This window comes from Ovis aries, chromosome 19 (genome assembly GCF_016772045.2).
Source record: "Ovis aries strain OAR_USU_Benz2616 breed Rambouillet chromosome 19, ARS-UI_Ramb_v3.0, whole genome shotgun sequence".
NCBI lineage: Eukaryota > Metazoa > Chordata > Mammalia > Artiodactyla > Bovidae > Ovis > Ovis aries.
In genome coordinates this window covers 17,410,541-17,426,555 of record NC_056072.1, presented here as the reverse complement: position 1 = coordinate 17,426,555, position 16,015 = coordinate 17,410,541, and the positions used below count along the sequence as shown (strand labels likewise).

The following is a 16,015-nucleotide window of genomic DNA, read 5'->3' as shown; positions in this document are numbered from 1 at the left end:
CTTAGACCTTCCAGCCTGGACTCTAGCAACCATTCCATCCTAGCAATCATTTGATGGCAGGCTGTCTTTCATTTATTTGCATATGTTTGATGCCACATCTCACTCCTCCATGAGATGGTAAATCCTACCAAGGCAGTAACGAAGTCTGTCTTGTTTGCCATTATAAGCCAGCACCGGGCATTGGTGGGTACTCAGTAAATACTGGCTGAATCAGCAAATCAACAAGTGCAGAATATCGTGGACACACACAGGAGGGCACCAGGTTAGACTCATGGAAGCTTTGCAGAGGAAGTGACACCTAAATGCTAGGCCTGAGGAGCAAGCAGATGGCAGGGTTCAAAGAGCAGGGCCATAGGGACTGGGAGTCTGCCCCAACCACATCACCTATGGACACTGCCCAAGCTGTGTACTCATAAGAGAGAAAGAGGAGGGATTGTGGCTCATTCATGCATGTGTCTTCAGCAAGAAGCACGGTCTAGGAAAATAAGAGATGCTTGATATACACCCATGTGACTTCTTGGGGAGAGAAGTCTGAGCTGAAAGTCAGGAGCCCTGGGTTTTCTCACTCAGAAGCTCATGGTGTATCCTTTGGTAACATCCCACTTAGCTTGCCTGGTGATCAGATGGTTTGAGATAAAATCAATGACTCCCTCACTACATCCCTGGGTTATCATGAGGATTATAAGAGAGCAAAGAAGTCAGAGTGCTTTGAAAAACGTGTGTTAGAACAGAAATATGTGATGGTGGAAGAAGACACACGTGATGGTATTGTTTTCTGAAAGTTCAGCCTGCCGCAGGTGAACCCTCAGGGCCATAGGCTGAGCTTTTTCTTGAATGGGGTTGCCACATGGAACTCAGCCTGGGTGAGTCTAGCCCCGACTCCTCTTGGGCATTCTCTGGGGAGCTGGAAATTTTTCAACCGCCCAGGTGGAGACGAAGCAGCTGGGGCCTTAGAAAGACAGAACCCATAGAGCAAAGTAGGAGCATTAGACTTGGCGCAAGAGACATGAGTTTCTGTTGAGGACTGAGTGTCTGTATTCCCCCAGAAGCCACATGTTGAACTCTACTCTCAATGTGATGGTGTTAGGAGGTAGGGCCTTTAGCAGATAAGAAGGATTAAATTAGGTCATGGGGGAAGAAGGGAGCCCTCGTGATAGGATCAGCGCCCTCGAAAGACTCTCTAGAGCTTGCTTCCTCTCTCTGTCCTCCACTCCATGAGGACACAAGGAGGATCAGCGTCTACAAGTCACAGGAGGGAGCTCACCAGAACCTCGTCATGCCGCCACTGGCACCCTGATCTCCAGCTTCCGGCCTCCAAAACTGCGAGAAAACCATTGCTGTTTACAAGCCACCCAGTCCAGAATACTTTGTTATAGGAGCCCAGATGGACTGTGCAGTGGGAATAACATGACCAGACCTGGGCCTGGGCACCGCCCCCCTCACCCTGAGAGGCTACCTGGCAGATAGGTGGACCTTCTTAATGAAGGGCCTACAAGATGTTAGGACAAGGCTTCTCTAGACAATCAGAATGAAGCACCCAGAGCACAGTCCAGACCTTGTGCACTGAGCTCCAAATAAGAGGCAACCAGAGGTCAGGCTGGTTGGCCCTGGGGTCAGAGCGCAAATCCAGGCATGCCCTGGAGACTTGCACTTCCAAAAGGAATGGGGGGACTCTGCGGACACATCAGCCTGGTGCCCAGGGCCCACAGCAGCTGCACTGGCTTGGCCACACCCTAATTAGACTTTCATGGTGTGTCCAGCAGCCTGCTGGGCCCGACTGCCAGCTGGGGCTCCCATTCTGTCTAGCGGCCTCAGTTAATGAAGCCATGAGGGGCCGACTGAGCTCATTACAGGCAATGCGAAGGAACAGGGTACCCCTGCACATGCTCCCCCAGTGCCTCCCTCCCCCGTGTCCACACTGAGAACAGGAAGAGGGACCTGAATCCAAATCAAGAGGAAGGAGAGGGGAGGAAGCTGAGCTCTAGCCCAACCACGCAGCCTGAATGGCTCGCGTAACAGCCCAGCCAGAGATGTGGGTTTCTGTACGTGTGTCTGAGTCTGTGGTTTCAGCCGAGTGTTCAGAGCCCATGGCTGCTCTCAGACCACACCCAGGCCTTTCTCATCTCAGGCCAAGCAGGCAGAATGAGAGTGAAGGTTCAAATTTGTCACTTCCCAATAACTGGCCCACAGACATGTTTGTACAAGCCTTTCTGCCATCTCTAAGATGGGATACTGATCTGACTCGAAGCAAATGCTCAGTCAATGTGCTCAATAAATTATTACTGTTGTTGTTACTAAAAGACAGTCACGAAAAGGAACCAAAGCATGAGCTTCTGAATGGCAGGTGAGTGATTTTTTTCTTTTACTTTTCTGCATTTGTAACAAAAAGTGTTTTACTTTTATCTTTTAAAAAAGTACATGCTTCTTCCAAAACATCAGAAAAATGAGATTATGTATGAAAGGGCCCAGACAGTGCCTGGGAGGAAGTTATTAACAGAAGTATCCTCCTGCAATGAAAGTTTGAACAGATGTGATTGGGTAGGAAAACGAGCATGGCATTTGCAAACATGTAATAAGTTGTTGCCCTTTAATAAGGCATTTCTTCTCCCCAAAGGTCAAGGGAAGAAGGCACAGAAGTTGAGAGCTCACAACGCTGAGGCGCCCAGGTAAGGAGATGTTGAGGGGAGCTTGAAGGAAGAGCGCTCCCTGGCCAGGGTAGAAGGCAAAACACAGAGAGAGAAGGGGGGACACAACTGAACAAAGGGTAGTCTACACACAACAGAGTCTCGTTCACTCTTAAAAGGAGGCCCTTCTGACCTCAACACGGGTGAGCCTCGAGGATATTATGCAAAGTGGAATAAGCCACAGTCACAAAAGGACCAACACTGTATGCTTCGCATACCTGAGGTCCCTAGAGCAGTCAGATTCATAGAGAGAGAGAGCAGAAGGGTGAGTTCCAGGACGTGGGTGGGAAGGGGAAATGCGGCATTGTTCATGGCGTGCAGTTTCACATTAGTGAGACGAGCGCTGGTGAAGGATGGGGGTGATGATTACACAACAGTGTGGACGCACTTGACGCCGCACACTTGTACATTTTAAAATATTTAAGGTGGTAAACTTTGTGTTATGTGTAGTTTACCACAATCTAAACCTATGTAGAGAGAAAAAAAGAGATTGGACCCAGAGGAAAAAGGAACAGAGCAGACAGGATGGAGCAAGTCTCTGGTCTCCCGGGGTTGAGGGCCCTTCACTGGAGAGATGACTCACAGAGGATGGGGACCTCCAGGAAGCATGGCCGAGGGGGAAACAGATGTAGGCAGGGGGCGCAACCTGGTAAGGTCATGGCTTCTATCTGCACTTGGCCGCTGGCCCCTCACGGTCCTGAGCTAGGGGGCATTTACAGCTCGAGGACTCAGCCAGAGATGTGCCCAAGAGGATCAAGCCTCCTTTCCTTCTCAAAATCCGAGCTTGGGGTGTGAGAAATTAGGACCTGGAGGATGTGTGTATACAAATAAGCAACTAAGCCTGGCACCATCCTCCAGGGGAGGAAGGAAGAGGAATACTTTGAGCATCTATTCCAAACAGAAACAATTCTGAGGCCACTGTGCTGAAGGAATGCAGACATGAGCTGGCTGATCCCCAGATAAAAGAGAACTGGGTACAGTCAGGATGTCCTGAAAGGTGATGGGCTGGCACCTGGGCCCAGATGGAGGCAGAGCCTGGTGCTTGGTTGCATAATAACAACAGAACCATTTCTTGAGACTTCCTGTCTGTGACAAGTGCTTCTCTCGGTCCATCGTGTATTCCTTTCAGCATCTTTATGGGTAACAACTATTTCTACCCTCACTTTACACCAAGGAAGACTGAGGGCTGGAGATGAAAGTCACCTGCAGACCCTGGGCCTTAAAAGCCCACCATCTGCCCCCAGGGAGTCCTGGTTTCCTTGCTGCTTCCCCTCCCAGCATTGCCTCCCACCGCCCAAGACCCCGAGCCCCTTCTCACTTGAACTGGTGCTCCCGGGAGCTGCGGATCTTGGAGGAGAAGCGCTCGGCCAGCTTCTCCAGGCTGCGGGAATACTCAAGCTCGATCTCAGCTTTCCGGCGGAAAAACTCCTGGAGGTCCTGGAGCAGCTGCAGTCTCGACTCCGACTGCTGCTCCAAGCACTTGAACTGCTCCACCAGCTGCGTGCGGATCTCTGTGGGCAGAGGCAGGAGCGGGCTGTGAGGTGGTGGTGGGGACAGCAGGGGGACCAGCCCGGCCCACCCACCGCCAGTGGCCCAGGCACTGCGATGCCAGCAGCCCCCTCCCCACCACCCACTACCCAGAGCCTCTCCAGGTACTGGCAAGACGATTGAGCAAACGCCAGGTTTTGCCACAATGTAACCCAATGTTTGCCAAAGCTGAATCACTGCATGTCACCACCATGATTTTTGCCATACCCACACATCACGTGGGTTATTATTTCTTCCATATGATCTAGTAAATTCACTCACTTTTCTTACTGAAAACAACTTACCTAAACCATACAGTTTAATGTCATTATGGCAAGGGTAAAACTAGAACCACTTGCCGTCTTGGTACACAGAGACTTGATTCAACAAAAAACAAAAATTTTGTTAAAATTCTCTCCAGAGACTTTTGCTTACCAAAGGCCCTAAGCCTAAGCTTCTGAGTCTCCATCAACAAGAGGAAAACGGTAGCGTGAGAGGAGTTAAAGACAGACTTCCTCCAGGTGTAGTCAGGACTGAGCAAGGGCTGAAGGGATGCCATTCACCTTCAGGTTTCAGGGTTATTTAAGGGCATGTGTGTTTTCCTCTCTCAGTCACCTTGAGATTCCATGCATCACCATCTCAGGTGCCACCAGAGAATGTAGTCCAGGCTTCAGGAAATCCTGACAGAGCAAACCAGGTCTGTGCACCCAGGGCAAAATTTCACAAGCAGGGGCTCGAGATGAAAATCACAGCCAGATCCCAGTGGTTTCGCCACTGCTGCCATCACCACACAGTAGCCTCTTCCCCACCATCCCACAGGCTGCCCAGCAGATCAGTCTCTCCACACTGTACTCACACCAGCTCCCCGCTCAAAACTCCCCAAGGCCCTCCTCTGGCTGAGTATTAAGCCCAACTCCTTAGCACAGAATTCAAGGCCACCCACTATCTGACTCCAAACTTCTCTGTATCTCCCCACAGTGAGCTCGCTATTCTTTCAAACCAGTCTCTGAGATGTCCAATCCTATTGTAGAAACAGGCCTCCTGTCTGAAAAGGTGGCCAGTACCATCTTAGCATGCTTCGGAAAAGGGGTCTTCAGAGCATGCAGTCCTACTCTGGGGCGCTGGAAGCCTTGCCAGGGGGTGCACAGCAGGAACTGTTACAAAGGCATGGTTTGAGATCTTACTTCCATTCCCACTCTTCCTTTGCCTGACAATGTACCTTGGCAACTCTCCTTTCCCACCTGCCTCTTCACAACCATCCTCTCTACTTGTAGAAGACCATCTTCTCCCTTATTCAGAATCTGATTATGGCACAATTTCTCAAAGAATCAAGGTAGAGAACAGTTAAAAACGTTGGCGCTAGCAAAACCTCTTTAATCTAGGGACCATGAACCCTTGCTACAAAAAGTGTGGTCCATAGACCAGCAGCATCAGCATCTTCCATAGCCTTTTTAGAAACACAGCCCTTGGTCAGTCCTGACTATACCTGGAGAAAGTCTGTCTTTAACTCCCCTCCCACTCCCATTCTCCCCTTGTTGATGCAGACAGAAGTCTTAGTCTTAGAAACAATACCCATAGACTTATTAGAAACCTTAGGCCCCAACCCAGACCTTCTGAATCACAATCTGCATTTTAACGAGATCCCTGGATGGTCCTTATGCACCTTAAAGCCATCCCGTCCATCTCGTTCTGAGAAGCACTTCCCATTCTGTCTTACTTTATATTTTTAGTAATTATTTATCAAATTATAAAACACTGATATTATTTTGATGAACTGAATGATAAATGAATATGAAATAAAGATACTTAGGGTTTATGGTCAAAGCAAATTTTTCAATGTCCGTTTCAATTTACATACATATTTTGGACAAAAAGAAAAGAGAAATCAATAAAAAAAGTTCAAGCATGAAAACATACTGTGTAAACTTCTGTGAAGGAAGTAGAAGGGAATTATGAGTTCAAGAAGGTAAAGATAGGAACAATATAGCAATACAATTTCTGACTTGCACAGGTAATTTTTGGTGAGTGGCGGTGGATACAAATGTTTTGTGGTATTTATCTTCAGTTCAGTTCAGTCGCTCAGTCGTGTCTGACTCTTTGCGACCCCATGAATCACAGCACGCCACGCCTGCCTGTCCATCACCAACTCCTGGAGTTCACTCAAACTCACGTCCATCAAGTTGGTGATGCCATCCAGCCATCTCATCCTCTGTCATCCCCTTCTCCTCCTGCCCCCAACCACCATGCAATTCCACCCATAGATCATATCTAGAAGAAATCAGTGTTTATGTCTACACCCAAAATATGGAAAATACTCACAGCTTTATAGCTAAATATTAGAAACAACCCAAAATGTCCATTAAGAGTACATAAGATTTTTTTTTCAAAGGGGCAGTTTATTTCAAAATACTTGTCTGTCATAAAATATTAATAGTAAAGTGAATTTATGCAAGGAGTAGATAAGATTTTTTAAATGTGAGATATTCATTCAATGGAATACCATATGATAAGGGAAAAAATGATCTACTGCTACCATGCTGATGTCAAGAAGCAAGGAAAAAAATTAGATCATGCAAAAAATAACTTATGGTGACTGAGTTCAGAGAAATGATCACCTTTGGGTGTAGTGACTGAGAGAGGGTTCAAGGTTGCATTCTGGAATACTGGGGATAGACCATTACACCTTCATCTGGTAAAAATTAACTGAGCATTCTACTATACTTAAGTGACACATCAATAAAAAGGCAAGCTAAAAATTGCTGTTATTCAGTCTGCATTTGATACAGTTAAGAGGGTAGCCTAATTTTATTCTACAAGGTTAATATTTACAATATGGCAGAAATGATATCCTTCATAACTCTTTAAATTTCTGGTGAACATTTCAGATGTCAAGTTAAAATGTGTGAGGCAAAAGAGATTTTTTTTCCCCCCAAAGTTCATGTAGAGGGTAGGCAAGCAAAAAAGTTTTAAAACCAGTGTTTTAGAGGCCAAGCACTGCTCCTCCCAGGAAGTCCTGGCTGGCTCAGCCCTCATGACCCCACTCTGAACTCCCATGGTACTTGTAATTGGTCTCAGAGCGCCTTGTGCTGTTTTCTCTTAATTCTTTCATGGACACATGTCATATTAGCTCCTACAAAAGAAATTTAAGATCTGACAGTGGATTCTCCCAGCACAAATATCAATATCTATATAGCAAATCCCTATTTACCTTTACCAAAGTGCTTTTACCCAAGGACATTAAATGTTGTGATTACGGGAATCACCCAACACACACCACCTATGCACACACACCCACATACAACGCACACATCACATTCACATGCCACATGACCTCACAGTTACACACATCACACACATCTACCACACATACACATACCAGACACACACCGCATCCATATACCACAGAAACTCACATACTGCACAAATACCACACATACCACACAATCACCACAACCACCACACACATTCAGACACACATACCACACACCCACACCACTAACACACCACATCCCAAACACACACCACACACAGTCACACACGCCATGCATATACTATACTCATACCAGACATGGATATATTATTGTTACTTCCCTGGTAGCTCACACGGTAAAGTGTCTGTCTAGAATGTGAGAGACCCGGGTTCGACCCCTGGGTTGGGAAGATCCCCTGAAGAAGGAAACGGCAACCCACTCCAGTACTCTTGCCTGGAAAATCCCATGGACCGAGGAGCCTGGGAGGCTACAGTCCATGGGGTCACAAAGAGTCGGACACGACTGAGCGACTTCACTTCACTCATTTTTACAGTTGAAGAAACCAAGACTCTGTAAACAAATCAGGAGCTTGTCCAAGGTCACATTTTGCTCTATGAACAATCTACACAGGCACTCCTTGATATGGCTTACTTGTTAAACTGGATTGAGATGCCATCACTCCCACAAGCACAAGCCCTGCCATATTAATACATAGTTATAAAAATATTATCTAAATATTTTAAAAATTTCTTTTAGAACATCTACTATTTGGGACTCAAAATAACCTTAATAATAATCGTGAGTACTTACAGAGCACACCATGTGTTCCATGCCTGATGTTGAGTTCTCTGGATATTTATCTCACATAATCTATATAATATCCCCCCTAAAGTGGGTGCTACTAGTATTTCCCCAGCTTTTCTCCACAGATGAGGAAGTGGAGGCTCAGAAATAAGTAGCCTCTGGTCATAACAGCTGGTGTGTGGCAATTAAGCTAGGAATCAAGCCTAGGTCCTCAGTTGAGAGCAATGACCCTCCAGACACCTCACTAAGAGGAGGCCATATTATTTTCTTTCAAGATTTTAATCCATCTGTATTCAATTTCTTGTATCCTTTCTGTAACAAGATGGTGGGCTAAAGAGATAGTATTTATCAAACATGCTGCAGCCACTCCTTTCCTCCATTACAGGGAATTATCAGGAGCCAACATTCTCCTGTTTTAGAGGGAAATCTCATAAATCACACTTCGCTGACAGGAGACAATTTGGAGAGAGCAGAGAAACCTCCCTCAGTTCACACAAGCAGCTGGAGCCTGGAGCAGCTTGGACAGCTCACAGTCAAGCCTCTCTCACAGGAAACGCCCTGGCAGGAGCGACTGCTGCCTGCCTGCCGATGCTGTGGAACCTGCTGGGATCTGATTACTCATCTCCTTATTTCTAACTCCCTCCCAAGTTGCTCCTCCTCAGAGCCAGCACAGATTTGACTTTTCTCATCAGAGATTTCAAAGAGAGAGAAAAATAAATAAATAAAACAACTGCGTGCAAGGCACAGACTTCAATCAGAAGATGGTCCCCCTAGGAATGGTTCCAATCTCGGCACAGCACTGAGTAGCAGAAAAATAATGGGGGTTGGGCAGGGAGGATAAGGGGCTTAGAGAGCTGGGAAAGGCCTTGATATCAGAACTTTTAGAGCTGCAGGTGACCGCCCTGACTCCTCGCACAGCCTCCTGGTTTTACAGAGGCGTGAGGCCCAGAGAAGTTCTCCTGAAGCACAGCCTCCCTGTGTCACTCTCCATGGAGTAATAGGAGAGAACAAATCTAACTCCATATTGCCTCTGTCTCTTTTACATTTTTTTTCTCGTCAAAAGATCAAATTTATTTAACTGGAGGTTAATTACTTCACAATATTGTATTGGTTTTGCCATATATCAACATGAATCCGCCACAAGTATACACGTGTTCCCCATCCTGAACCCCCCTCCCTCCTCCCTCCTCCCTCCCCGTACCATCCCTCTGGCTCGTCTCAGTGCACCAGCCCCAAGCATCCAGTATCATGCATCGAACCTGGACTGGCGATTCGTTTCATATATGATATTAGTATACTAACGCATATATATGGAATTTAGAAAGATGGTAACGATAACCCTGTATGCAAGACAGCAAAAGAGACACAGATGTATAGAACAGTCTTTTGGACTCTGTGGGAGAGGGAGAGGGTGGGATGATTTGGGAGAATGGCATTGTCTCTTTTACTTTAACCTTTGCCTTCTATTGCTTTTGCTACAAGTTAATCGCAAGTTTATTAAGTTAATTTAATAATGCCTAAAGCCTGAAGTATACAGGATAGCCCATTCTCAAGGCTGTGTCCCAAAAATCCCCTGTGCTCCACCTATTTATCCTTTCCTCCCTCCTTGCCCCAACTCCTAACAACTACTCTTTTTTGTTTGTTTTACTATCGCTGTGGTTCGGTCTTTTTCTGAATGTCATATAGTTGGAATCATTCATTATGTAGGCTTTTAAAACTGCCTTCTTTTACTTAGTAATATGCACTTATAGTTCTTTCATGTCTTTTCATGGCTTTTTTTCATGGCTTGATAGCTCATTTCTTTTTATTGCTGAATAATATTCCATTATCTATAATAATATTAATGGTTTCTTTATCCATTCACCTTTTGGCAATTATGAATATTTTGGGCAAGTTTTTGTGTGAACATAAGTCATAAGACTTCCCTTGTGGCTCAGCTGGTAAAGAATCTGCCTGCAATGCAAGAGACCTGGGTTTGATCCCTGGGTTGGAACGATCCCCTGGAGAAGGGAAAGGCTACTGACTCCAGTCTTCTGGCCTGGAGAATTCCACAGACTATATAGTCCATGGGGTTGCAAAGAGTTGGACACAACTGAGTGACTTTCACAAGTTATCCTCACTCCATCTGGATAAATACCTTTTTGTTAACTAATAAGCAGATGCTCCAATACTTTGGTGTGAAGGGCCAACTCACTGGAAAAGACTGATGCTGGGAAAGGTTGAAGACAAAAGGAGAAGGGGGCAGCAGAGAATGTGATGGCTAGACAGCATCACTGACTCAATGGACATAAATCTGAGCAAACTCCAAGAGACAGTGAAGGACAGGGAAGCCTGGCCTGCTGCCATCCATGGAGTTGCAGAGTCGGACATGGCTTAGTGACGGAACAACAACAAGACTAAACTTAACAGCAGTTTTAGGTTTATAGAAAAAAGGGGGAGTTCTAGTTTTTAAAATTAGTACAAAATTCAAAAATTAGAAAGGGTATAAAGAGAAAATTCTCTCTCCCACCCTTGTTTGCCAGCCATCTGGTCCCTCTCTAGCAAGGTAACCACGTTTCCAAGTTCATGTTTCTAGAAATAATGGCACATTTGAAAAATATTATCTCCCATTTTTATACGTATTATAGCATGACATTCACAGTGTCCTGTACTTTTTTCTTTTAAAGAATACTTCAGGGCAGTGGGAGGTGGAGACTTCCCAGGTGGCCCAGTGGCTAAGACTCTGCGCTCCCAACGCAGGGAGCACAGATTCAATCTCTGATTGGGGAACTAAGAGTCTGCACGCTGCATGGAGCGATCAAAAAACCAAAAACAAAACACGCATGCACACACACAATACATTGGGGAAATCAATCCACGTAATTTTATAAAGAATTTTCACATTCCTTTTTAAAGCACTATAGAATTCCATATTCTATATTCCAAATGTTAACTTTTTTTAGCCAGCCCCCTTTCCTGGACCTTCAGTTTGTTTGTGATCATTTACCACCATAAAAAGTGCTGGAATAAACAACCATATACAAGCCTCACTTTGCACACATGTAGAGATGTGATCTGTGTGATGAATTCTCCACCTAGCAGTGCCAGATCGAAAGGCAGTGATTGGTCTTAGTATTCTGAGACTGCAAAAGTGCCCTTCCCTGAAATTTCATCAACTTGCACTCCCACCAGAAACTTATGAGAGGGTCACCGGCACAATTAGAAAGCTGACATGCTGGGATTTACTTCAAAATAACCTTGATGGGGGACCAGGGAGTGGTCATACTACCGGTAAAAACAAACAAACAAAAAAAAAAAACCATGATTGGCTTTGAGTTGATTGGAGAAGTTTAGTTGCGGTGAAGAACACGGGGAAGAGGCTTCTTACACTATTCTACTTTTTGTAATGTTTGAAACTTTCCACAATAAAAAGCAGAGCAAAGAAAGTCAGTCAAAGCCAGAAATGGGATACAGATCCTGCAGCTTTGATTAACAGGTCTGGCCAGTTAGAAATTAAGAATGCCAATAACTTGTCCCCAGAGGCTTCTGCCCCTAGCCCGGGGAGGGCTCTCCTGGGCTAGAGGGAGAGGCCAGAGAATGACTGCAAGAGCAGGCCCCACTCAATTCTCATCCTTGCACCCTGTCCTGAAAATGGGGTAAGTTTTTTGACACTCCCTGGGGCAGCAAGGCCCCACTTTCACAGTCTGTATCCATCCTAAAAATCAAGTGAGTGTGTGTCCCTCTGGTCCACAGAGGCAGCTGGTGTATCTTCCTCAGGACGAAATTTCAGGAGTGAACAAGGAGAATGGTATGTTACACAACTGCACATTCCTGCCTGAGTCTGGTACTGTTCTCACTCCTACTTTATAGATGAACAACTGAGACTCAAGGAGGGGGTGTGAGTACCTAGGGTCACCCAGAAAGTGGCAGAGCCAGGGCTCAAATCCAGAGAAAGGGGTAGACAGGAACCAAGATGACGCAGTCTCCAGTTCAGGGTGCTTTTCCTGGGGTTCTCCGTGCCTTCCCTTCCAAGGATCGTGTCCCACTCCATCTCCAGTCTCCACCCCACACTGCAGCTGTCATCTCAGTGCCATTCTCACTGGCTCTGGCTGTCACCATGTCCCCCACTGCAACCTGACCTTGACCTCAGGCCCTCCTGTGGTGGAGAGAAACATCAGTTCAAATCCTGGCCCTGCAACATACTTAGCTGGTGGACTTGGGAACATTTCATTTCTCACAGTCTCATTTCCCCCTGTAAAAATGGGGATGTTAATAATATACCTCAGATTGTGGTCTTAAGTGTTGATAAGTGACCAAGGAGAAAGTTTTTCATATAGTGCTTCATATACATTAGCACTGAACCTAGTGGCTACTAGCCACACGTGGCTCTTTAAATTTGATCAAAATAAAAAATTCATTCCTCAGTTGCACTTGCCACATTTCCAGTGCTCAAAAGCATGGCTACTATATTGGACACTAAAGAATACTTTCATCACTGCAGAAAATTCGACTGGATAGCGCTGTATGAAAGGCTCGACAACGGTTAGCTATGATTGTCATTCATTATTATTGCTTTCTGTGGCCATTTCTCATCTTCTCAGGTGGAATAAAGACCTAAGGCAAGAGTGACATCCATGCTTTATTACTCAGATTTTGAGCTCAACCCCTCCAACTAGAGCCGTGTAATGGGGCCCGCGAGGCCCGCAGAACAGCAAGATGGAGATCCATTCTCATTGCTGCCAGCCCAGTGCACAGCATCCTGAGGGATCAACTGCCATCCTCCTCCGGCCTGACGAGAGACAGCGTGGCAGAGAGGATGGACGCAGCAGAGCCTGAAGCCCAGCTGCTCTCAGGAGGTGGACTGCTGTCTCTGCCAGAGGCCACTGTGAGGTCTTGGGCAGACAAGTCATTTTCTCTGAGCTGTTTTCCAGTCTGTGAAAGGCAGGTAACTACAGATATCCTGCAGAGCTGCTGCAAAGATCAGACTAGAAATAACCTGTGGGCTGTGCCAGACGCCTAGAAGACCCTCTGCAAACAGCCTCCACGGAGAGGTGGCAGGACATAGCAGGAAGGAAACAGCCTATAGGCTTTGGGGAGAGCCAGCCTGGGTTCCAAACCTGGTTTTCTTCACTTTGTATAAGTCTCTTTGGCTCTCTGAGTCTCTTTTCTAGTCTATAAAATTGGGAATAACAATACCTTCCTGGTGGGTTTGTCAAAAGGGCGAGAGGTGGTGTGCACATGAGGCTCCCTGTGCCTGGTACCTAGCGGGTAGGAAATAAATGGCAAGAAGGGGGCGTCACTGCCGCTGCAGCCGCGCAGAGTGAGCAGAGCTAGCTGACTCTCAGGCCCAGGCCGCGCCCTCTGTCCACAGGCCCTCAAGGACTGTGCATCGCCCCGCGACAGCCCGGTGAATCATCCTTCAGCCTCTTGGCGCTGGGTTCCCCCCCTCCTTCCCCGCCTCCTCGCCAGCCTGGGCCCACGGTTCTTTCCTTCTCTGAGTCCTGCACCGAAAGCTCCACGGCCCCGGCGCGGGCCCTGCACGCTAGCCGGGTCTCCCAGCCTCGTGTACCTAAAAAGGCACCTTGTCATGGGGCCCCGAAACCCAGAGGGCGCCCGGGTCCCCGCTCCGCGGGCAGGGGCGGAGAGCACCGGCTGCCAGGCCAGAAGCGGCTCCGCGCCGTTTCCCCGGCAACCACAGCCGGCCGCGCGCCCGGCCCAGCAGAGCCCGCCTACCCTCTAGAAGCAAGCTCATGTCTGCAGACTCCAGCAGGCTCACAGCACCTTCTATTAAATTATCTCTCTCATTTTTCCCAGGACCCCTACCACTGACATCAGTCCGTCCCTGATTAACTTTGACCAGGCCCTTTCGCATCCTTCATCACTTCTGACCACAGAAATGGGCGGCAGGGAGCGGGTGGCTGTCCCACCATTTTACAGGAAATTGAGGCCCACGAGAAGGTAAAGGACCTGAGGGAATCGCAGGATTCAAACTCCGCTGGCCTGACCCTGCTAGGCGTTGCCGGCTAGCTCTGCTCCCCACCCACACAAGGGATCAGACCCAGAATGGGATTGTTTCTCAAATCTTATCAATGCCTCAGCCCTGATAAATGGGCCACTGGGTGATGCGGTGCCAAGAGCTGAGTCTGGGACCAGACTTGCTGAGTTCAGAGCCTGGCCTTGAAGCTTGATAGCTGCGTGAACTTCAGCAAATCAGTTAGCCTCTCTGGGCCTTGGCTTTCCCATCTGCAAAATTCTGGAAGGAAAAAACAGCAGAAAATGACTGCTTGGTGCTTCCCACAAATTGTCTCCTTAGGAAGAAGTCCCTACTACTGTTATTCCCTTTTGCAAAAAAAAGAGATTGAGGCACAGAGAGGTGAAGTGATTTGCCTAATTTCACCTAATCATTAAGCTCTAACTCATGTATCACTTGCCAGAGATGTTTCCTGGGTGCCTGTGTGTGTGTGTGTGAGTCGCTGGGCTAAGTCACTTCAATCGTGTCCGACTCTGTGCAACACCATAGACGGCAGCCCACCATGCTCCCCGGTCCCTGGGATTCTCCAGGCAAGAACACTGGAGTGGGTTGCCATTTCCTTCTCCAATGCATGAAAGTGAAAAGTGAAAGTGAAGTTGCTCAGTCGTGTCCGACCCTTAACGACCCCATGGACTGCAGCCTTCCAGGCTCCTCTGTCCATGGGATTTTCCAGGCAAGAGTGCTGGAGTGGGGTGCCATTACCTTCTCCCGGGGATCCTCTCGACCCAGGGATCGAACCCAGGTCTCCCAAATTGCAGGCAGATTCTTTACCATCAGAGCCACAGTGGACTCCTGAGCACTTACTATATGTACTATTCCAAGTCAGCCAAGCTTCGATACTCTGTCTTTATCCATCTCATATTACTCAGGGTATTGAAAGCCAGGCTGAGAATAGATGATCAAATCACACTGACTCAAGTCCTCCTTGAAACAAATTATGTCCGCTCCCAGCTTACTGGGGGGTGAAAAAACACATATGCTGGAAAGGAGCTGGGTGAAGTGACTGGCATTTCCCTCTCTGCTTCTCATCACCAGACCCTCCCCCAGAAAGAAAGCACAGGACATGGGCTAATGTTTTGGAAAAAAAATAAGAATTATTTAATGATGGTGATGACCATGCTATTTGTCAACCAGGAAAATCTTCCTCTAAGAGGAAATTATCCGGTTCCAAACAAACTAAGGAATTACAATCATGGTTGACAAGATGAGAGATGTGACCGCCACTCCCCACTGTGATCCAAAGCACAGACCCAGCTCTGCAGCATTGTAAGCCTCCCTACCTCGATTGTTAAACCAGGTCTCTCAAGCAGAGTTCAAAGCCAAGTGGGTGGGAGAGGGGGTTTCCCTACAGCATCTGGGCCGTGTCCAAATAGCAGCCATTCCTTCTCAAGAAGAAGTTAGACAGAAGTTGCCTACCCACCTTCCAGATGTTCAATGAAAAGCAAAGAAAGGTCAGAATAAGGCCATGGCTCCTCCTACCAGAAGCTGTGAGTTAAAATGGGACGTGATCAATTTTCAGCACGAGGTTAATATTCACGGCTTTGCTGCTCAATGGTCCTTGAAAGATCAGCTGCATTTAAATGGGAAAAGATCAGGAATCATTAATTCCTGAATTTCCAGCTGCATCCTCTGACCAAGGGCATTTTCCTTTATGTTTCCAATCCTACCCTGCTCCTAGAATCCAGAAGTCATAGAACTAGGGACCCCGGGAAACATCTAAGTGCTCCCCAAAGTTCAGA

At 47.1% G+C, this 16,015-nt stretch overlaps 1 protein-coding gene and 1 long non-coding RNA gene across 5 annotated transcripts in view; one reads left to right on the top strand and one right to left on the bottom strand.

Annotated features, from left to right (window-relative positions):
- SRGAP3 (SLIT-ROBO Rho GTPase activating protein 3) overlaps positions 1-16,015 on the bottom strand; it is a 246,514-nt gene that overhangs the window by 122,427 nt on the left and 108,072 nt on the right. For all 4 annotated transcript variants that reach the window (XM_027958129.2, XM_042235918.1, XM_015102320.3 and 1 more), the window contains exon 2: positions 4,003-4,195. In XM_027958129.2, coding sequence (XP_027813930.1) covers positions 4,003-4,195 — 193 coding nt within the window. The remainder of the gene's footprint in view (positions 1-4,002; positions 4,196-16,015) is intronic.
- On the top strand, positions 2,047-4,008 carry LOC121817216 (uncharacterized). Its single transcript, XR_006057019.2, has 3 exons — positions 2,047-2,344; positions 2,615-2,666; positions 3,814-4,008. It is a non-coding gene; the product is annotated as an uncharacterized LOC121817216 (long non-coding RNA).